Below are 24,960 nucleotides of genomic sequence, written 5' to 3' on the forward strand. Positions count from 1 at the left end.
ACACAGAGAGACGGGTTAATACACAGAGAGAGAGAGAGACAGGTTAATACACACACAGAGAGAGAGACAGGTTAATACACACAGAGAGAGAGACAGGTTAATACACAGAGAGAGAGACAGGTTAATACACACAGAGAGAGACAGGTTAATACACACAGAGAGAGAGAGACAGGTTAATACACAGAGAGAGAGACAGGTTAATACACACAGAGAGACGGGTTAATACACACAGAGAGAGACAGGTTAATACACAGAGAGAGAGAGAGACAGGTTAATACACAGAGAGAGAGACAGGTTAATACACACACAGAGAGAGAGAGAGAGACAGGTTAATACACAGAGAGAGAGAGAGACAGGTTAATACACAGAGAGAGAGAGAGAGAGAGACAGGTTAATACACATAGAGAGAGACAGGTTAATACACACAGAGAGAGAGAGACAGGTTAATACACACAGAGAGGGACAGGTTAATACACACAGAGAGAGAGAGACAGGTTAATACACACAGAGAGTTGGGTTAATACACACAGAGAGAGACAGGTTAATACACAGAGAGAGAGAGAGAGACAGGTTAATACACACAGAGAGAGAGAGAGACAGGTTAATACACACAGAGAGAGACAGGTTAATACACAGAGAGAGAGAGAGACAGGTTAATACACACAGAGAGACGGGTTAATACATAGACAGAGAGACAGGTTAATACACATAGAGAGAGAGAGACAGGTTAATACACAGAGAGAGAGAGAGACAGGTTAATACACAGAGAGAGAGAGAGAGAGACAGGTTAATACACATAGAGAGACAGGTTAATACACAGAGAGAGAGACAGGTTAATACACAGAGAGAGAGAGAGACAGGGTGGGTAAACAGCGTGTGTGTCCTGTAATGAGCTGTCTGTCTCTCTGCCTGTCTCTCTCTCAGTGACTCACAGAGACCACACTGATGTTAATTAGCAGCTTTGGATCATTCGAGCAGATGAACCGTTCAGCTGCTGCCTGCACTGCAGAAAAGACTACAGAACACACCTGTGAACACCTGTGGATCTGAGAGGTTAATGATGACATCACAGGGTTAAACTGGAGCGTTTTATTCGAAGAGGAGATTAAGATGATTAACACCTGCGTTTTTTTACAGTTTACAGGTGAGACAGGTGAACACGCTCACACCTTTATACAAACCTTTGCACTTAATTACATTTTAAATACACACTGTATTTAACCTGTCTCACCTTCTGTACGAGTCATAACACAAACTGTATTTAACCTGTCTCACCTCCTGTACGAGCACACCTGGGGCAGCACTCTCCTGAAGGTGTGAACATACTCTGATCACCGGGGCAGCTGAGGGGGGGGCAAGGCCAAGGGCTGCAGGATGCCCCCCCTCTGGAGCACACACACACCGTGCAGGGGGAGGGGCTCCACTGACTGTCTACCTGTCAGGACCAGAGAGAGAGACACACAGGTAGCTAATAACTGCTGTCTTTGATCTGCTTTGACTTTGACTGTGTTGTAATGGTTGGTGATTTTAACATCCATGTCGACAACTCCCAGGACAGAGGGACCAAAGAACTGTGCTGCACTTCTGACAACCATGGGCTGACTCAGCATGTGACCGAGCCCACACACAATAAGGGGCACACTCTGGACTTACCAAGGGTCTGAACATTTCCAGGGCTGTAGTGACAGATGTTGCCCTCTCTGATCACTCCTGTGTTTTCTTTGACAGTGTTATCTTAGTGCAGAAAATTACTCAAACAAAAGCAATTACAAAACGTATCACTGAAACACCAGTGACATTTTTAACCAGGTTTTCTCTTCCACACCTGCCCCGTCCTGGTCTCAGTCAATGACTTTGTAGATAATTTAAATTCTAAAATTGCAAATGTGATGGATACCATCGCTCCCACTAAGACGAAGGCTGTCTCTGGTAGGAAAAGACCTCCTTGGAGAAATGCCACGCTGTTAAGAACTGAAAAAAGAGAGTGTTGAAAAGCTGAATGCAGGTGGTGAAAAAAAAAATCTTCAGACTCATTATGACATCTATGAAGAGAGTGTGTGACAGGGACAGGTCTGCTTTCTGCCCCCAGAGTCAGAACCAAACATGGAGCAGCAGCGTTCAGTTTCTATGCTCCGTATATCTGGAACAAACTCCCACAAACATGCAGGTCTGCTGAAACACTTCTTTTAAATCAAGCCTGAAGACTCACCTGTTCACAGCTGCCTTTTATTAAACTATCTTAATACTTTTATTTTAATAACTATTCTAAATTATTTATATCTGCACTGTAGCTTTTACTCTTATTTTTTTTTTATATTTTGGTTTCTGTTTTAATTTTATCTTCACTTTGCTTTTTAATGTCCTGTTTTATGATGTGTTTCTTTGCTTTTGTTGTTCTGTGTAAAGCACTTTGAATTGTCTTGATGCTGAAATGTGCTGTATAAATAAAGAGACAGACAGGGTGAGGCCTCTTACTACAGGAAATATGTAACTGGATGTTGCTTATTTACTGTCACTAACTTGCTTTATTTTGAAAATCTAAGCTGAACTATAATAATGTAACTAACTTGTTTTATTTTGAAAGTCCAAGCTGAATTATAATACTGTCTCTAATGGCTTTATTTTGAAAGTCCAAACTATCAGGAGAGAGACGCGGGGAGTTACAGTCTGAAGAGATGGGTTGTGTATGTGTGTGTGTGTGCGTGTGCGTGTGCGTGTGTGTGTGTGTGTGTGTGAATGTGTGTGTGTGAATGTGTGTGTGTGAATGTGTGTGTGTGAATGTGTGTGTGTGTGTGTGTGTGTGTGTGTGAATGTGTGTGTGTGAATGTGTGCGTGTGTGTGTGTGTGTGTGGTGTGTGTAGGTGTGTGTGTGTGTCAGAAAGGTGTGATGCCCAGGTGAAGAGTAACACAGGTTAAGTCTGACTCACTGAATACGTCCGGCCTTCATGCTGACAGCTCTGAGACGACGACACACACTCTGGACAGCAGCCGTTAGCAGGGATCCTCAGACGCTCGCCCTGTACAAAACACACACATTATTACACACAGCAGGACCAAAGCACACACACAGACAGGAAGTGATGCTCGTCTCAGCATGAAAACAAACATCACAGTTAGTCCATCTCCATGGAAACAAAGAGACAGGTGACACAAACAACAACAACAACAGGAGCGACAACAGCAAAAGACTGGATCTGGCGTTCACAGCGCAGAGAATACAGGTGAGAGCTGTGGAGGTGTTATTATATATAACGATACATATATAAATCCATACTACCACACATATAAAACATAAATACACATATAATAATGTATAATATATATACACATATAATAATGTATAATATATATACATATATAATAATATATATATTATATATTTATATAGATATAAGTGTATACATTTAAGTATTTTATCTTTTATATAAAGTATCTGAGTATCTGTTTATTTAACATACATTTAAGTATATATATATATATTTATTTAACATAAATGTGAGTATATATATATTTATCTATTTAACATAAATATAAGTAAATATTTTTATTTATTTAACATGAATATAAGTAAATATTTTTATTTATTTAACATAAATATAAGTATATTTATTTAACATAAATATAAGTAAAGATATTTATTTATCTAACATAAATAAGCGTATATATTTATTTATTTAACATAAATATAAGTATATATCATAAGTTCCGCATGAACAAACAGAGTGAACTGTCAGCTCATCAATAATAAACTGTAAAATAGAAAGAAGCAGCAGCTTTGACATCATGTGATAAATCCTCCATCACAGCAGCCGATAAATTAAAGTCATTAACCTCTAAATGTCTTTTTTATTCTCTGACCTCTTTTATTAGAATTCAGCTCCTCCAGCTTCTGTGTCCTCAGATTTAATCAGATGTAATCAGATTTTATCTGATTTTATCTGACACATGTTGGGCGTGTTTGATGTAATCTGAGTTTTATTGCTGCTAATAAAGAGCAATGGTTCAGACTGCACACAGCTCATTCCTCACTGCAGAGCTGCAAACTCGAAGGAAAACTATACTTCTACTGTCTGCTGCTTTCAGAGCGAAGTGCATGATTTTATGATATTTATATATGTAGGGAAACAGGTTTAAATGTGTCCCTGTGAGTTCAAATGATGTTAATCAGGATCTCTGAGGAGAGGTCTTTGTAGTGAATTAAATGGACTGTACTCATAAAGCACTTATCTAGTCTTTTTGACCACTCAAAGCTGCTTTAACACGACATGTCACATTCATTCAAACGCTGATGGCAGAGGCTGCTACGTAAAGTGCCCAACTGTCAATCAGTCATCACACTCATACCCGTTGGCTATGCCATCGGGAGCAATTTGGGGTTCAGTGTGTTGCCCAAGGACACTTCGACATTTAGACTGAGGGAGCTGGGGATCAAACCACCTATTGAAAGACGACCAACTCTACCACTGAGCCACAGACGACCCGATTAATTACATGGCTTAAAACTCAGTCATTTCGCTGATTCTGGTCGTTGATGTTATTCACACAGACAAGAGATTAAATGGTCCTCTAAAGAGGAATCTGCACTTCAAGGTGAGACTGATGGAGAATAAAACTTCAAACACCTTCATTCACTTTAATATGACCTGATGATTCTGCTAAATGTTCCTGGCTCACCTTAAACATAATGACTAAAAGAAGTCCTTCACACCAGTGACTTATAAGTGATAGTGCGTCTTTAACATGCGTAACAGAATGATTTTTTATATTCTCCCACACAAATCTTTGTGTTACTCTGGAATTATTCTCATGCTCAGACACTTTCTCTGTGTTTCACAGACTTCAGTAAAGTTATTTTTACTATATGAAAGTTACAAAGCTGTGATGATCCTCTTCATGTTATAAAGACGAGGCCATAACATTTTCTGTTCTGCTGCTTTATGACCTAAAACAGGCAGAATAAGTGTCCAGCACACTGTCACAGCTCTATGACCGTATGACTTACTCTGTGGAAGTCACAGTTTGGGTTGGGGCAGTGCGTGGGTCTGCAGATGGGCAGGTCGCCGTAACAGGTACACTCCTCACACACCTGTGGTCTCCATGACGTGTTGTTCTGTAGAGACAAAAAACCGACATGAAACATGACCTGATCAGTGCAAAAACACGTCAGTGATCACAGCACGAATACACGATGTGTTCATGGTGACACACAGGCATCGTAAAACAGAGACATCACACTCAATCAACCGATCAAATTTTATTTGTTATCTCGAGTCACTCATCCCTCTATACTGAAGATATAATAACTATATATATAATATCTATATAACTCTATACTGAAGATATAATATGTATATATAATATCTATATAACTCTATACTGAAGATATAATATCTATATATAATATCTATATAACTCTATACTGAAGATATAATATGTATATATAATATCTATATAACTCTATACTGAAGATATAATATCTATATATATAATATCTATATAACTCTATACTGAAGATATAATATGTATATATAATATCTATATAACTCTATACTGAAGATATAATATGTATATATAATATCTATATAACTCTATACTGAAGATATAATAACTATATATAATATCTATATAACTCTATACTGAAGATATAATATCTATATATATAATATCTATATAACTCTATACTGAAGATATAATATCTATATATATAATATCTATATAACTCTATACTGAAGATATAATATCTATATATATAATATCTATATAACTCTATACTGAAGATATAATAACTATATAACGAAGAAATAATAACTATATAACTGTATACTGAATATGTAACGTAATATCTAATGTCACAATCTAATGTCTAGTTGTATTCTAATGTTACAGTGTAATGTTAAATATTGTTATAATGAGGCAGACATGAAATAGATCTTAAATCAAAACATGAATGGATGAAGAATCAGGCCAATAATGAATAAAGACTTTGATGAAGATAAATAAATGTAATAAATCAGAGACAGTAAAATATATGAGTATGAATGAGTGTGATGTTCAGGTGGATCAGAGCTGTTTCCTCGTGTTACATCAGAGTTTATTAGAGTCTCTGAGAGCAGCTGAGTCAGATTCACTGAGTTTATTTTAAGAGCAGCAGCAGAATAAAATTATTCCTTTCTGAGATCATCTCTGTTTTACACACTGAAGCTTTCTGCTGTAGGTCGACTGACCGCGACTAAACACACAGACGGCTTAAAAAACAGGCAGGTAGCTTTAGCTTGTCATTAGCTAACAGTGAGCTGACAACATCTCATATAGTTTAAGGTAAACATATATTTCAGAGCCTGAGTGTGTGTAGACTTTTCATCTAACAGTCTGTAAATCTGATGATTAATAACCTGCTCATGACAAAAGAGATCCACGCTGTGCAGCTCTGATCAGGGAGGGCACGCTACGGAGTGTGTGTGTGTGTGTGTGTGTGTGTGTGTGTGTGTGTGTGTGTGTGTGTGTGTGTGTGTGTGTGTGTCCAAACACACCAGGCTTCACACTGTGGCTGATCTGTGGGTGAATGTTCACACAGGCTCCTGGCTGCTCTAACAGATGAAACACTGAATATAATGTCACCCTAAAAGCATCAGCACAGTAAAAAAGCAGCAGAGGACACTGTGACCATGTTTTTGATACTGCCCTGAACACACCATCCACCTTAAAGCTCAGGGTGATTTATGTGAGGACAAACGTGTCGTTTACAACCTCTGCACAGCATGAACGCTCCAGCAGCAGGAGGAACGAAGCAAACACAAACAGGTGCAGAAGATGCTCATCAACATTTTTAACCATGTAAATGTCTTTAACACAGCTTGTTTTTAAAGGATGAAATGTAATTTATCACTTTTAACACGATAGGTGGGGAGCATTATAGGAGCTGACATCTAAAAGATTTAACATATTAATTCACCATAAGGAGACCCAGGACAGCTCCCTGAGGACCTCCTTCAGAAGGTGGTGTTAGAGTATCACAGACTGTGTTTAGACTGCAGAGACTGAATGTACCGACCCCTCTCAGTGTCTTTGGATCAAACTCTCCACCGGCCTGTTAAACCAGCTGCAGTGTGTTCTCTGTGAGCGAGTCGCTGCGACGCCCTGACTGTAAACGTTTCAGCACAGACATAAACACAATCAGACTGCAGGTCAGAGACGCTCTCACACAGGAGACACTGATCACCTGAGGCGTTCAGGAAATCAGAACAACTTCAGGCTACTCAGCTATTCTTTCTTCAGAAGAGGGTTTAAAATTAAAAGTTTATCATAAATCTGTTCAAAGCAGGAGGAGTGATGTTTTGTAAGATTAAATGACAGGAGAAAGTACAAGCAGTGGATGAGTTGTTGAAGGTATCAGACGGTCAGAACGCAGCAGGACGAAACATGAAGCTGCTCCTTCTGTATTTAACCTTTGATTTACATTAAAATAATGTTCTGTGATTATCTGTCACAGAGTATACAGCCAAAGAAATGCAGCAGAGTGAGAACAAACTGCAATGCATCTTGGGACATGTAGTCACAGCTGACAGCATGTAGTCACTCCATCAGCAGCAGAGCTCAGATTTATGTGCGACAGGGTTAAAGATTCATCATCCACACTGACGGACAAACACATGAAACATGGAGGAAATTCATTATAGTGAGTGTGTGTGTGTGTGTGTGTGTGTGTGTGTGTGTGTGTGTGTGTGTGTGTGTGTGTGTCTGTGTGTGTGTGTGTCTGTGTGTCTGTGTGTGTGTGTGTGTGTGTGTGTGTGTGTCTGTCTGTGTGTCTGTGTGTGTGTCTGTGTGTGTGTGAGTCTGTCTGGGTGTGTGTGTGTGTGTGTGTGTGTGTGTGTGTGTGTGTGTGTGTGTGTGTGTGTCTGTGTGTGTGTGTGTCTGTGTGTGTGTGTGTGTGTCTGTCTGTGTGTCTGTGTGTGTGTGTGTGTGTGTGTGTCTGTCTGTGTGTCTGTGTGTGTGTGTGTGTGTGTGTGTGTGTGTGTGTGTGTGTCTGTCTGTGTGTCTGTGTGTGTGTGTGTGTCTGTCTGTGTGTCTGTGTGTGTGTGTGTGTGTGTGTGTGTGTGTGTGTCTGAGATAATAGCATCATGTGACTGTAATTGAAGTTCTTTGACTTAAATTGGTAAAGAGGTCACTGGGGTTAAGAATAGGTGTGTGTGTGTGTGTGTGTGTGTGTGTGTGTGTGTGCAGATATAAGCGTCCTGTTCTGTCTCTATCGTAGCCATCCTGTCTTACAATATTTATCTGTGTAAATTTAGCTCGGCAGCTCACAGCTAATATGGACCTGAGAGTCCCCCCCCCCCCCCACACACACACACACACACACACACACACACAGCCTCCTGAGCCCTGGGAGCTGTACTGCAGACAGCAGGGTGAATGAGATTGTCCCCTACAGGGACCCGTACCTGGGATTGGCTGATTAACTGCCTGAGGAGTTCAGAGCTCGCCCCCCACCCCCACCCCCTCTCGCTCTGCCTCTGATTGGATTTCAGTCTGAACCTGCTCAGGTCAAAGAACAAAAGACAAAATAGATCCAGAACTTCCACACAGACAGCCGGAGAGCATCCTCATACTGCTGAGTACAGAGCTCAATATGCTGTATAATCAGTACAGCACTGCTGTAACATCACTGCTTTATTTTGAAGGTCTATGTTGTATGTTCGTTACCTACCCATGGGTAGGTTAGGTTAGGTAGGTTAGGTTGGGTAGGTTAGGTTAGGTTGGACAGGCTACTTTATTTGTACCTGTAGGTAGATTTGGTTTACAGTGACAGAGTTGAATTACGTGAAATAAAAGCACCTCCTTCCTCTCACAGATCAGAGCCACATCAAGGCTCTGAAATGAAACTGCAGGAGGAACTAAAATAGCTCTTTGTGTCCGTTCTGCACCGATTGTTCCGGAAACACTCAGTGACCCATTTCAGAGGTCAGGAATAGAAATGCACAGTCACAGCTCAGCGTTTATTTTTAACTTTAAAGACACAAAGCAGCAGAAACATGTGAAGGAGCGAACAGAGGAGATCAAATTTAACATAGAGTCACAGAGAGGGAAACAGCTGAGGTGTGAGACAATAAAAGATTCATATCAAATAATAACCAGACAGTCTTTATCCTCACAATCATTCTCCCTCTGAAGCCACCAGGTCTGATTTAATTTAATCATTTAATGTAATCGTTTGAAATAATCATTTAAACACAGTCCATTTCCTCCTCTCTGCGACAGTCTGAGATCAACTTTAGATTTAGTTTGTTAACAAAGTTCACCACTGATAAAAGATAAAAACGAGAGAAACAATCTGTTTCTGGGAAACACTACAGGTGAGATTCAGGTGAAGAGTCAGTAAATCACACACTTCCTCTCTTAGGGAAACACAATGCTGCAGGAGTTTAACCTGAGAAACTTTAACAGCCGAGTCTTTATCCAGGTTACAGCCTCATCTCATACTAGTACATAATAATGAACTCAGACAAAACTGAAGTTATTGTGCTCGGCCACAAACACCTCAGAGACTCTTTCTCTAATGATATAGCTGCCCTAGATGGCATCAGCCTTCATCCAGCACTACCGTAAGGAATCTGGGACTTTGATCAGGATATGTCCTTCATCTCCCACATACAACACATTTCAAGGAAAGCCTTTTTTCACCTTAGCAACAAAAATCAGACACATCCTGTCTCAACACGATGCAGAAAAACTAGTTCATGTATTTGTTACTTCTAGGTTGGATTATTGTAATTCAGTAATAAAGTCTCTAAGGGTAGTCGTTACCTCCTCAGAGGACAAAGGCTGTGACTTAGGGCTGACACATGACCACAATACTGCAGTGATGTGATGCCAACCGCTATTTCTTTACTTTTTGACACCCAGTGATGTTGTTAGGTTCTCATCCTGCATTTGTGACGTATTAAAATCTAAAGGGACACAGTAAACTCACTATCCATGCGTCTCAGGGACGCATCTCATCTTTCCATACAGGAATGTATGGATGTTGGAATGTACATACAAACATAAAAAATCCCACTTATCAGCTTAAGAAACCTGGCTGTCAGAGCACCATTGTTTCATTCCTCTGCGCATCTAATCGCTGCAGACGAGCCCGCGTGCAGTCTCGCAACATGTTAGTTTAGCCGCTACGACAACAACCAGCCCGTCATCACAGATTTAATTTCAACAAGAAAGGAAAACGAACTTCATAGTGGTTAAGAAACTTTCGTTTCCGCTGCCCATGCTGTGTTCACTCATGTTGATGATGTTTTACCATCGGGGGGATGCACTGGAGTGAAAAAAACAAAACATACTCCGGGCGACGGTTATCCACCGACCCGCAAGGGGGCGCTAGTGTTTCAGCGCGGTTAGTAAAATTCAGTACAGCCCGACACAAACAAACATATTTCTGACCTCTTAGATTCCTCAGAGTTTAAGAATCACTAACTTTAATTAATGTGGAAAAAGGCACAGACAGACACAAAGAAACTGTAGAGACATGGCTGCTGTAACCTCAGAGAGTTCAGACTGAAGAGGAGGTCAGAGGTCAGAGGAAGTCCAGTGGGCAGTGATGTTATACACGAGCTTACAGCTGAATGTCGGTTTGTGAGGGAGAAACATGTACTGTACTCTCAGCATCAGAGATCATGACTCATAAAACCACAGCTCATGTTCTGAGCAACAAACACTCTTAATTATTATTAATTGCAGCATGCTCAATATGTACACAGACACTACCCACAATGCACCTCACCACCACCATTTGATCTCAGACCAGCTCAGAGTGCAGCTCTGTTTGAGACTCTTTACGTGTTTAATGCCGTTTCTCTGAGTCTGTAGTGACGGCTCTGAACACTGACTGTGTTAGTGAAACAGATTGAAGCTGCTGCAGCCTAACCCTACCTTCATGTTAACTTCACGTTTACTTCAAGTTAACTTCACCCTACCTTCATGTTAACTTCACCCTACCTTCATGTTAACTTCACGTTTAGTTCACGTTTACTTCAAGTTAACTTCACGTTTAGTTCACGTTTAGTTCACGTTTACTTCATGTTAACTTCACGTTTAGTTCACGTTTACTTCAAGTTAACTTCACGTTTAGTTCACGTTTACTTCATGTTAACTTCACGTTTAGTTCACGTTTACTTCATGTTAACTTCACGTTTAGTTCACGTTTACTTCAAGTTAACTTCACGTTTAGTTCACGTTTAGTTCACGTTTACTTCATGTTAACTTCACGTTTAGTTCACGTTTACTTCAAGTTAACTTCACGTTTAGTTCACGTTTAGTTCACGTTTACTTCATGTTAACTTCACGTTTAGTTCACGTTTACTTCAAGTTAACTTCACGTTTAGTTCACGTTTAGTTCACGTTTAGTTCATGTTAACTTCACCTTTAGTTCACATTTACTTCAAGTTAACTTCACCCTACCTTCATGTTAACTTCACGTTTAGTTCACGTTTACTTCAAGTTAACTTCAATCTAAATTCAAGTTAGCTTCAAGTTTTACAGATTCTACACAGAATCCACAGAATCCAAGTCCCTGCAGGGATGTGGATTTCAGGCGTGGCAAGTGTTCTGGTTTCTGTTTGTAGTACGCTTGTAGTCCGAGTAATATTGACCAATCACGTATCAGCAAGCTGCGGCGAATGCAGGAAAAACAGTCCATGTGGAGAGCAAAAGCAGGCAGAATGTAATGCATCGTAATGACATCCCGGCTCCCCTCAGCGGCTATCTGATGATGATTTAGCTTCTTATTAATCTCTGTAAACAGATCTGCATGCTAAAAGCTAACAATCTTTTCTAGATCTAAAATTCAACTTGAGACAAAGTCTCTTGACACGGTGTCTGTCACGAGAGACATTCGGCATTCAAATTTCCCGACTTCCTCAAATGCATCAGAACGATCCGACCTCTGTTCAACAAATGAGCGTTTTAAAAGTTGTTTTCTCCTCTTAAGGACAGGACAGGACCTGACAGCGTCATTTTTACTTTTTGCAAATCTGCATCATGATGTTGAAGACCCGTTAATTAAAGTCAATCTGTTTCTTTTCCTGTAAACATTGCAGCGAACGGAAAAGGAAGTCCTGATCAGAAGCCGTTTATGATAACTGCTGGTTACACGCCCGGCACGTTCACCATTGTCCCCAGACGCTATATCATCGCCAGACTCTAGCCGATGGGATCCGAGATTGACTTTACGTTTACATCATGTTAACTTCATGTTCAGAGTTTAAACAGGAAATGCATCAGAAAGTAAATACATAATATATCAACATCTACAGCTGAGGCAAACGACTGCTCACAGAAATCTGACAAGGAAGAGACGATAAACACACACACACACACACACACACTGAGCACTCAGCACCGAGTGTGTGTGGACATTTCCAGCATTTTTCTGGCAGGGAAATTTAAACACACAAGCGCTGCTGTTTGTCGGGACGTTGTTTGAATGATTTCATCTCTGGGGATTTTGGGTGATCTCACGTGATCTCGGGTGATTTCGGGTGATCTCAGGTGTAAAGGTTAGGTTAAGCAACAGCTTCTCCATCACGAGATGAGGTCGTCAACGAGACATCTGTCCGACCAGACAGAATAATTCAAGAGGACAAAAATCTGGTAAATGGAGCAGGATAATATCATCTATAAATAAAATTTTCCCGGAATGCTTTGGGACTGAAGTCAACTGTAAAGTTTGAGGTCAGACGTTTTTAAATTGACGAGTGAAACATGCGCTCAGCTGATACTGTGTGATACTTCCCTGTCCTCGGAACCTTCACCAGTGGTTCAGGAGCGAGGAATGCTGCACGCTCTGCAACACCCCTAACGCAAGCCTCCAGCACATCTTGTCAGGCTGCAAGATCACGCTCTCCGAGGGACGCTACAGATGGAGCCACGACTAGGTCCTGAGGAAGATAGAGGAGGTGCTGGGGGGCTGTCGACAGGGCAATAAAGGGTTACCACCAGCAGAGAACCACAAGCACATCAGCTGTGTCACGGAAGGTGGGGGAAGAAGAAACATCAGGCCAAAAGAAACACTTGGGCTTTTTTCCCCTGGTCAGCAGTGGGACATGAGAGTCGACCTCGACAGGCAGCTCCGTTTCCCGGTTGAAATCACTGCTATATCTCTCCGCCGTGACATAGTGGTGTGGTCCACCAAGGAAAAATCTGTGTTCCTTATTGAGCTCACGATACCAGCGGAGGAGGGGATTGAGGCCGCCTACGAATGCAAGAAGGCCAAGTACTCAGAGCTGGCAAATGAGTGTCGGGAGGCTGGCTGGAAGACTACCATCTATCCAGTGGAAGTGGGATGCCGAGGCTACGTGGGCCTGTCAACCACACGCCTTTTGAGGGACGCAGGAGTGACCGGAGGGAACCTAAAGAACGCAACCAAAGAACTGGCAGAGGAGGCAGAGAAGGGGAGCTTTTGGCTCTGGCTGAGGAGGAAAGACAGGTGCTTGGGAAAGAACAACTAACCCCAAAAACAGCCGCAGGGGTAACACCTATCAGCTGCAGGGGGTGACAGGGAGACGTCCCTGTCACTGCTCCGCCACCAGGAGACGTTCCAGGATTAAAGGAGCGTAACGTTGGTGAATGGTGGTTCCTGGCTGATGACCCTGCAGCTGACCCATGGGCACCGGAGGAGGTGCGACCGGCAGCAATGCCCAGCAGGTGATTCCATCTTCCTGTATATTTACTGTGTCTCTGTAATGTGTTTGTAGATGTTGAAGCAGAGCTCTTCCTTTGTGTGTTCTTAACAATCACACCTGTTTGTTCACCTATTTGGGAACATGTTCACCTGAACATTCACTTGAATTTGATCCTGCAGAAATACAGTAGAGACAGATTTTATTATCTTTAATGTGTCATCGTTTTTTAACTTTATTGACTTTCCTCTCAGAGACACTTCAGCTGTAACGACCCTGTTTGTCCTCAGGGGTCAACAAAGTTCATCTGATGTGGTTTCATTTCCTCGTCTGCTTTTGTCTCGTCTTATTTCATCAAATCTTTTGTCTGTTGTTTTTCAGCTTTGTATTTTGCAAGCTTTGAGTTTTATTTCTTTTTATTCATTCTGGATGTTTTAGGTGTTTCTGTTTTTTCATTAGTAAGACTCCTGTAGTTTCCACAGAACAATAATCTACATGTGATAAACCACAGCTCAGTCTGCAGATTTTATCCTGCACGTACTGTCCTGTAGCTTTCCTGAAACCGTGCTGCTGACAAACAGCTGTTCGAATTATATGATTGTATTTGGTAATATGAGTTTTATGACTGATAGGAGTTTCCTCCTGAAACCTGTCTGCAGGTTTAACAAGGTTATTTTAATAACGTCTCTGATGTAGAACATATAAACACAGGTAATGAAACATGTGATTCAGTGTCTCTACATGCTGTGTTTCTGTAGTGAATATAAAGTTCTGCTGTCTGCTGTCAGAGCGAAGACATGAAAGATGAATTAATTAATGACTGTGTGATGACATGAAGGCTTTATTTCCCTCCAGGCTGAGAAGCTGCAGCTGTTTCAGCTCAGACTGAATATCCTTTACAGCCTGGAGATACTCGACTGGCCTGCTGCTGCATTTAAAGACAGGAGGTCTCCATATTTCAGTGGACTCATCGAGTTTGAATTTCCCACAGAGACAAAATCATGACAACATGATTCCATCACAAACCATAGATGCCCTGAGTCATCAAACAATACACACAATGATGATATCCACAACAGATGATAAGGTATAAACCTGCAGTAACGTAAACTCATAATGATGCTGATTTAATCTTCAGCTTTAGTCTACAGACTGCTGGAACAAAAACAGACATTTTTAGAAATCTAAGCCTCCATGTTTTTTTAATCTGTATCCGTCATTCAGGTCAAATAGTCAGCCCTCACACCTGAACATGAAACACATGAGCAACAAACAGACTCCAGAATCAGAGAACTGAGGTTACATCAGACTGAATGAACCTATAAAACCAGCTGAAAATGTCATAAAGTTTATTTATAGAACTGACTTTTTATTATCCACATGTTCCTCAAACAATTCAACCTCCATCATCAGGAGAGATCTAACAATTCAACCTCCATCATCAGGAGAGGTCAAACACTTCAACCTCCATCATCATGTTCCTCAAACACTTCAACCTCCATCATCAGGAGAGATCAAACACTTCAACCTCCATCATCATGTTCCTCAAACAATTCAGCCTCCATCATCATGTTCCTCAAACAATTCAACCTCCATCATCATGTTCTTCAAACAATTCAACCTCCATCATCATGTTCCTCAAACAATTCAACCTCCATCATCATGTTCTTCAAACAATTCAACCTCCATCATCAGGAGAGATCTAACAATTCAACCTCCATCATCAGGAGAGATCTAACAATTCAACCTCCATCATCAGGAGAGGTCAAACACTTCAACCTCCATCATCAGGAGAGGTCAAACACTTCAACCTCCATCATCATGTTCCTCAAACAATTCAACCTCCATCATCAGGAGAGATCAAACACTTCAACCTCCATCATCATGTTCCTCAAACAATTCAACCTCCATCATCATGTTCCTCAAACAATTCAACCTCCATCATCATGTTCCTCAAACAATTCAACCTCCATCATCAGGAGAGGTCAAACACTTCAACCTCCATCATCATGTTCCTCAAACAATTCAACCTCCATCATCATGTTCCTCAAACAATTCAACCTCCATCATCAGCTCGTTAAACATGGCAATGACTGCTCGCTCGCCAACATCTCTGGTGAGAGAGAGAGCTGCAGGTGAATGGCACTACCAGGTACCTTCAAGAGAAAGTCACCATCACTGACAGGTGAAATCCAAAACACCTGGGGGCCTTGAACGCAGCAGCAAAGTGCTGATCTGAGGAGAAGAGTGATATTTGTACTCTAACTAACAAATGAGAGCGATTAGAGGAGGAGACGAGGAGAGCGGAGAGGAAGAGGAGGAGACGATTGTGTCTCAGGTGGCACAAGCCGACATGCAGTGATATTTCAGAGAAGAGATGACACTGAGGGGGACAGGACGTCTGTGTGTCCGGAGATTAAACACGACTGGTTTAACTTCAATCGTCCTCTCTCTGTCTGACCTGCAGACTGTCACTAAAAACAGCTAACTTTTAAACAGGAGTTTGGTGGTTTATGATGGTTAAACATTTTTACCTTCTCTGTTCTGGTGCATCTCTCTGCAGTGATCTTTAATGTGTAGCAGCCATGCTTACAGGGTTAGCGGAGTTCTGCAGCTGCTGGTGTGAGTGTTCGACAGCTCGTCCATATTTAGTGAAGCTGTGTGATGACTCTCCGTCCCTCCTCAGATTATTTTAGTCAAAGACTTTCAGCCGCAGAAACAGCTGCAGTCGGCGCCACCAGGAAATGCTGCAGCTATTTTAACTTTCACTCTGTAACTCGATATCAGGAGGGCGTGTGTATGTTTGTGCTGATATTTGCTGTAAGTGATGAAATGTACATGTTCACAGTAAAAGTGGATGAATAACAGCCGTCTGTAAAACATTCCTGATGCTGCTCAGCAGACTTAGAGACAGGAAGCTGTTCTGGAGCAGACGATCAGGTGAAATGATCTACTGGTCTGAACGTCTGAGCTGCAAACATGATCCTGCCAGGCGACTATTTGTGTCCTCAAACAGGAAACTGTCGATGTGCCGGTCTGTTTTTATTCATCTCGACCTGAATATTTCTGCTAGGAGAAAGCAACCGTGAAGAAGATGCTGCCCCTCAGTAACATTCCTCTCACCTCAGTTAAATGTAACAAAGACAGAAGGATTTAAAATGAACTGATGTTTCTATGTGTCAGGGAGTTTGACCTCTGACCTTCTCATTCAGCTCTCAGAGGGATGTGAAATATGTTCCAAACTCTGAACTGTGGACGTCTCCAGCTTCACTCACTTCACATTAAACTGATGTAATTTGTGTAATTTTACTTGAAATACACTTACAGTAATAAATGTACAAACAGGACTCTGACGGAAACTTTCAAACTGTGGATCAGAGAACAGTTTCCACCTTTGCAGATTTTTTAAAACATTCAGTCTGATGATTTGTGATCGGAGAGTCGACGTTCAGTTTAAACTGATCACAATTTCTGTCAGTCAGCTGTCATGTCTGTTACTTCAGTTAATATTTGAAAAAGCTTCAACATATCTACACGTGTAGAATGAAGCCGTTTGAGCAGATTAAAGATCATTTCACTTCATTTAAGCTTTTAAACAGAAAAGAGAATTTAAATCTCCACTGCAGACAGTGTGCTTCAGTAGAGTCATTAACAGTCTCTGACAGATGAAGAGAGGTTCAGCATGATTTCTCTTTTAGAGCCGAGCAGCTCGATTTTAAAATCAGTAAAATCATCATAAAACATGTAAACTGAGAGAGAAACATCTGCACGACACCAAACTGAGAGCGACCCGCCAGCAGTCCTCCGACAGAAGAGAGACGAAAACAGAACCACAGGAGAAATAAAAAACAGAACGTGTCGACGAGAAGACGAGATTGGAGATTTTTCTCATCAAGAAAACAAATTCCATTTCACACCTTCATCATCACAGCATCTTCACACAATCACACAAAGCTGTTGTGTTTGTTATTAATATGTTTCCTCTCTGGAGAACATTATTGTGTGTGTGTCTGCTGCAGCATGTGGCCAAAAGTTTGTGGTCACATTACATTTAAACTCTCTGATCATGAACTGATCAGCCTCTCTGTGTCAGGTTTTAAACTTTGTCTTTTTGTTCTGCGATATTAATACAATATTTATCGCGATTTTAAAAAAAGACAGGAAATGATAGCAGATAAACAAAGTGTGTTTTCATTTTTATATAAACAATTAACAATCATACTTTTTAGCATTTGGGACTTTTCTGGGTCTATTTGCTTAAATAAAACAAAACCCCTCCTACTTTTATCACTCTTGGCTCAGAACCTGACACCCACATGAAACAGCAGAGAGTGCAGGTGGAGCGACACGTTCTTTATAAAACAAAATACTATCAGACCTGTGGGCTGCAGTTGTGTTATTAATACAGTATGTCATCAACCATTGGTGATCAAATGTATGTTTAATCAGCGTGATCAGCCCCGGGACAGTCACTTAATGTAACGAAAAATCACGTCTCATGTTTCCTGTCTGCACACACAACCTGAGGCGGTGTGTGTGCTGCAGGTGTAGCCGCTAAAAGTAAACAGCACGTCCGCTCCGTCCACTGTCCGTTTATGCGGCCCCAGCGCAAGTGTTTACTTTTAGCGGCTACACCTGCAGCAAACACGCAGCGTGAGGTTGTGTGTGTGCTGCAGGACGCAGGAGACGCGACTTTTTGTGCTTGTTAACAGTTTACAGGCAGGTGACAGACAGTCTCTGCTGCACAGCGGTCAGGTCTCTGTGTGCACTGTTGAAGAGCTGCACTAATGTGAGATCAGACTTACTTCTCATGTGGGTTAGTCATTGAAAACGAGAAACTGGACAGTATTCGTTTTGCACCTGGCAACAAAAAAGTAGCAGTTTGAAGTATTTTCCCTAATTAGCTTTAATGTCGCATGTCCTGCGATGTGAACACTGCACATGCGCACATCACAGTTGTGGTTGCAGCCCTACTGAAGAGTAACTGGCTAAAAAGCCAACACGCAGGCTGCTGACCTGACCATCACCCAAGGACAGGAAGAGGGGATCAAACCACTGACCTCGTGATCTGTGGACGACCCGCTCTATCACCTTAGCCACAGATGAGAGCTGATTCAAAATGTTGGAGTGGAATGTTCTCTCTGTTCTCCAGCTGTGGACCTGAACGCCTAATCAGGCCGACCAGCTCAGATTCGTCTCTTTCATAAAAAAAACCTCACAGGCAATAAAGAGCTCTGAGGGGGGAAACTGCTTTCAACTGGTGCTGAGGAATAAATTGGGCTTTTAGACGAGCAGAGCGGCCTTGAATTCAACAAGATGAAAGAATGAAAGAGGCGAGAGGAAATGTTCTCGTCTGAAGGATGTGAAGAAGAAGAAGGTCTCTAATGTTTCAGCGAGTCTCTCTCGTGTTCTTTATGTGAATCTGAAAAACACCAGCTGACTCCCTGACGCAGGTACAGTTACACATAATCAAACTCAGATCATAAGGCTTCAAATTAAAAATACATTACAAGACAAAAGGACCATTTAAAAGAGGCAATTCAAAATAATATCTAAAGAGGATTCACATCAGCTGGGAGAGCGTTTAACATGAACATGAGGAAAGTAAAGCATGTGCGATGGAATTGCAGATTTTTGTATCATTCTTTAATGATAGAAAACGATGACACGATTAAAAAGAGAACGTTTATTTGTATAGCACATTTAAAACAACATGAGCTGACCAGTGTAGGCAGACATAACAGATTATGAATATCACACACAAATATAATAATAATAATAATAATAATAATAATAATAATTACAATGAATAATAAAGAGGCACTGAACTCCACAGGTTGGGGCCAACAACTGAATCAACTGAAAAGGCGCAGACACCCCGTAGTTTCCGCTCTAGTTAGGGTTATTATAGGACAACAGCACCTTTAAGAGAGGAAACTGAAGAGGAACATGCTGAACACAAGGTGAGAATCAGACAGTGAATTCACCTTCATCAGAGAGTAACCAGGTCTTCATTTAAGACTGAAAAACAACACCTCCCAGCAGGACGTTTGAGTCTAACACTCTGCTCTAACACCAGAGAGGAAACGGTTCATAAAAAGCACAGAATAAATCTCAAGTAGAACTTGGCTCACCGACTGTAGCTCTGTATTTTTGGCTCAGAATCTGTGACCCTCTGAGACTCTGTGTTCTAAATATAAAATGTCTTTTTGGCTGATGAACTGTTTTTATTAAAGTTACAGAAACAAGAAGATCTGAGCTGAATCCCTGGGAAGTGATGAGGATGAGGATGATGATGAAGGCTGCCAAGTTTAACCCAACATGCAGGCTTTGATCTCACTGTGAAGGTTTGACTAAATAAAGAAATAAAAATATTCTTAGAAGCTTCTGATCAGCTGCACAGACGCACTGCACATATTTCACGTCAGAGAGGAGTTCTAAGAAAAACTCATGAAATCATCTTAAAGACCTGCTCAGGTGAGCGTGAGAGCAGACCATTTCCTGCTTCCTGAGAAACAGTCCGCCCAGTACTTCCACTACTAATACTACTAACAATACTCCACTACTACTACTACTACTACTACTACTACTACTACTACTACTACTACTACAACAATACTTCTACTAATACTACTATTACTCATGCTTCACGGAGACATGGCTGTGTAAAATGATACTGGACTCTGTGCTGCAGCTGGCGTTTGTGACGCAGCAGAAAAGGAGTATACTTCACTGGCTATGGGAATGGAGACAACTGGCATTTATAAGTGGGTCTTCCCAGGTCTCAAAAACCCATGTCAACGTGCTACATTTAGGTGGGAAAGGGGTATATCATAGGGAGAGATGTTAACAGGATTTTTAAGAGACTGAATCCCCACAAAGCAGCCGGACCGGACTCTGTCTCCCCCTCCACCCTGAAGCACTGGGCCAATCAGCTGTCTCCGGTGTTCACAGACATCTTCAACACCTCATTAGAGACCTGCCATGTGTCGCCCTGACCTCTGTGGTTATGAAGTCTATTGAGTGCCTTGTTCTTTTACACCTCAAGTCCATCACAGACCCCTCCTGGACCCCCTGCAGTTCACCTACAGAGCCAACAGGTCTGTAGACACAGTCAACATGGCCCTCCACTTCATACTCATCCCTCCATCCCTCTTCAGGACAAGCTCTCCCAGCTGAAAGTGCCGACTCCACCTGCAGGTGGATCACAGACTTCCTGTCTGACAGGAGGCAGCACGTGAAGCTGGGGAAACACGTCTCTGACTCCAGGACCATCAGCACCGGCTCCCCTCAAGGCTGCGTTCTTTCCCCTCTGCTCTTCTCCCTGTACACCAACAGCTGCACCTCCAGCCATCAGTGCGTCAAGCTCCTGAAGCTCGCAGACTACACCACCCTCATTGGACTCATCTCTGGTGGGGACAAGTCTGCCTACAGGTGGGAGATTGACCACCTGGTGACCTGGTGTGGTGAGAACAACCTGGAGCTTAATGCTCTGAGGACAGTGGAGATGGTTGTGGATTTTAGAAAGACAGCAGCCACACGCGCCCCCATCACCATCAGCGACTCCACTGTTTCCACTGTGGAGTCTTTCTGCTTCCTGGGGACCATCATCAGCCAGGACCTCAGGTGGGAGCTGAACATCGGCTCCCTCATCACAAAGGGACAGCAGAGGATGTACTTCCTGCAGCAGCTGAAGAAGTTCAACCTGCCTACCTCCTCCTCCTCCTCCTCCTCCTCCTGCCCCCCATCCTCCTCCTGCTGCTTCTCCTTCTCCTCCTCCTCTTCTTTCTTCTCCCCCTCCGCCTGTTTCTCCTCCTCCTCCTCCTCACCGTTCCTGCTTCACCTCTCTAACCCTTCTTCCTTCAGGAGTGCAGAGAGGAAACCAGTGAATCGCTCCTTTAGACACAGTTCAAGTTCAATCAGAGCTGACCGACCGGCCACATGACCAGATCACATGACCAGATCACATGACTGCTGGCTGGTTTAAAACAAGTCTTTAATGTGTGTGATGAAAACCTTCTCTCCTCACATGAAGAACGTTTCATTATAAAATACTGAATTTAGCATCTAACAGCAGCAGAGCCAACATGAAGAGTGTGCAGTTAGATATTCATGTTGAACTAATAAATAATTATAATAAAAATAAATAATAAGCTAATGAATATGTTTGTTTTCTGCCAGAAAAGAGTCACGAGATGAGGCTGACCAATCAGGGGAGGAGAATTAAATGTGCGTCTGGTCATCGTTCATAAAGTCTGTTTCTGCTCAAACTCGTTCAGTCAGAAAGCTTGAAAACAGAGTTTATAAAGTCTCAAAGGGTCTGAAACAGGAAGTGATGTGACTCCAGGAGTTACCATAGCAACAGTGATATGTGTCTAACACTGAAACATTCTCATAGTAAACAGCAACACATTGACTTGATGATTAATGTTTGCTACCTTTAGCTTTAGCCACAGGTCAGATCTAAATCAAATGAGGTTTATTTATATAGCACATTTCATACGACAGGCGCAGACTCAATGTGTTACACAAGCTGTGCTAGCTTTAGCTTTAGCCACAGGTCAGCGCTACAGTCAGTGTAGTTACTGTGAGTCTTCGAGTGTTTTGTTGGAGGTTTAGCTTCAGGTTCGTTCACGTCGTCTCTTGAGGTTAATTAAAGGAGGATCTGAAGCCTCGGGGTCAGAGTGACTCATTTCAGGATGCTCTTTACTTAACCCCCCCCCCCTTTGTTCCCTTCAGATGACAGGACAGTGAACCGCTCTGTGTAATTAAAGAGTCTCTAACTAGATGGAGCAACAGATCAGGATCATTGATCTCCACAGGACACTGTACTAGAGGACGGATCAGCTGTTTGAGTTGACTGAAGAGAAGAAATATGAATAATTCACAATCACAGTTGTGTAATTTCATAACAGAACCACACACTGTTTAAATCTTCACATTTAAATGTGAAACTGTCAGCTGATAGAAACACATTTATAGACTGTGAATGATCAACAGCTGACTGAGCAACGAGGAGGAACAGCAGGTCTCTGCTCCTCAACTTTTATATTACATTTATAAAACATGCTAACTTTTATATGACATGCTAACATTATATGACAACACACACACACAGTAAAACCTTTGCTCCTGTAAAAACATCCACCATCATCTCCACCTATAACTACGTCATAGAGACCCCCCTGTTCAGCAGCCAAGGTGTCAAAGTAAAACAGGAAATACCTAAACCACAAAATACAAATGAAATGCAGAACTAAAGAAGACTAAATCTGTCAAGAACACAGAGTAAATACAAAACACAAAACTAAACAAAAAGTAAAACAGGAAATAACGACTGAACACTGAAATACAAATCAAAAACATAACTAAACTAGAATAACTCATGACATGTCGCAGAACAGTTATAGCACCTCCCAGTCTCAATTAAAGCCCCTCCCACAGTCTCAGTTAAAGCTCCTCCCAGTCTCAGTTTAAGCCCCTCCCACAGTCTCAGTTAAAGCCCCTCCCAGTCTCAGTGTAAGCTCCTCCGACAGTCTCAGTTAAAGTTCCTCCCAGTCTCAGTTTAAGCTCCTCCCAGTCTCAGTTTAAGCCCCTCCCACAGTCTCAGTTAAAGCTCCTCCCAGTCTCAGTGTAAGCTCCTCCCACAGTCTCAGTTAAAGTTCCTCCCAGTCTCAGTTTAAGCCCCTCCCACAGTCTCAGTGTAAGCTCCTCCGACAGTCTCAGTTAAAGTTCCTCCCAGTCTCAGTTTAAGCTCCTCCCAGTCTCAGTTTAAGCTCCTCCCACAGTCTCAATGTAAGCTCCTCCCACAGTCTCAATGTAAGCTCCTCCCACAGTGTCAGTCTTCTCTCCTGAGGTTTCCGACGTGTTTTCAGACTCATACTTTAAAGAAGTCTCTAATGACAGGTGACGAGAAGTCTCACCTCTTTCTTTCTTTCTTTACAGCCCCTCCCTCAGTGATTACAGCTCAGTCCAGGTGTTACTCTGTTATTATTGTACAGGTACTCTGAGTGAGCATGTGCAGTGTGTGTGCAGAGCAGACAGACAGAGTGAGACTTTATGAAAGAATGAATTTTCTATGACAGAACAATCATGTCAGCTGGCGGCAGCTGAGTCAGCAATCAGAGGAAGCGGAGCAGAGACCATAGACTGTGTTAATAATGGACGTAGTCTCAGTGAGGTCACCCATTGGTTTCTGAGGAAGCGCTTTGAAGCCCGAATTGCACCGGCGCTGGCGGTCACCATATTGGAAATGCCAGAGGTGGGTAATCCAGAGACGGGCAAAGAGGTGGAGCTCTATGGGCGGGCCGCATGAATCAACCAGCTACAGCTATGAAGCTAGGCTATATGCTCCTCAGTGTAGCTAGCGGTTAGTAGCCATAGACTGTATATATAATGAATGAGCTGGTTTGAATTTCCCCAGAGGAGATTCTGTTTGTGATGGTGACTGACTGACTGCAGGTGTTTATTTGTCAGACTAAATAAGTAGCAGACTCGCCGCTTGCTCGCTCGCCTGGTGAGCTAAAAATATATCACTTCAATAACACTAGCATTTAACTCACCGAAAAGCTGGAGCTCAGACTTCTTGCACAGACAGAAAGTTCCATAAATCCAACACAGAGATTATTTGTCCTCTAAAGGCTCCAACAACACAAACAGGTGAAGTTACATTCAGTGACTGTGTCTGTGTTGACGTCTGACAGTAAGCAGGATCCACCTGTCAATCAAGTGAGCCGGCCCCTATAATCTAAGGCTTAATATAATTAAAACAGGTGTGTTACAGGTCTGTAAACATGTTTATTTCTGCTGTAATGTTATGTCTTGCTTGCCGCTTGGCAGAGACGTTTAAACGACAGAAACAGTTTAAATACAGACACCCTCCACCCTCCGCTCTTTTCACAGCCTGAAGTAACAACAGAAACAAAATAACTGACACACGGAGGAACTGTTCATTAAACGATGAACAGCCTCCTTCAGTCACACGTCATTGATGTCGTTTCTTGTGGTCAAATATCGTCCGTCATATTCATGTTACAGAAAACATTGAGCTGCTTTATTTAAAGACTCACAGATTTACTGAGATCAGAAAAAATCTATGTGTGTGTCCTCATTCTACAGGACTGTAATGATTCTGTGTGTTGTGACAGAAGAGTTTCAGCAGCTTGGGTCCGTTTCACAAAGCGGGTTTAGTAAAAACCCCGAGTTTGTTAACCCTGAAATGAGGGAAACCTTGGGTTTGCCGTTTCAGAAAGAGAGGTAACTTTAACTCTAAGTTGAAAAACATGCTTGTATT

General features: G+C 42.0%; 1 protein-coding gene across 1 annotated transcript in view; it reads right to left on the reverse strand.

The window, feature by feature from the left end:
- fras1 (Fraser extracellular matrix complex subunit 1) overlaps nucleotides 1-24,960 on the reverse strand; it is a 122,403-nt gene that overhangs the window by 92,864 nt on the left and 4,579 nt on the right. The window contains exons 3-5 of the mRNA XM_069683220.1: nucleotides 5,003-5,110; nucleotides 2,928-3,017; nucleotides 1,276-1,435 (exon numbers count right to left, since the gene is read on the reverse strand). Of these exons, the coding sequence (XP_069539321.1) occupies nucleotides 1,276-1,435; nucleotides 2,928-3,017; nucleotides 5,003-5,110 (358 nt within the window). The remainder of the gene's footprint in view (nucleotides 1-1,275; nucleotides 1,436-2,927; nucleotides 3,018-5,002; nucleotides 5,111-24,960) is intronic.

This window comes from Semicossyphus pulcher, unplaced genomic scaffold, assembly GCF_022749685.1.
Source record: "Semicossyphus pulcher isolate SPU_LCO1_2020_fin unplaced genomic scaffold, fSemPul1.0.p SCAF_6, whole genome shotgun sequence".
NCBI classification, from domain to species: domain Eukaryota; kingdom Metazoa; phylum Chordata; class Actinopteri; order Labriformes; family Labridae; genus Semicossyphus; species Semicossyphus pulcher.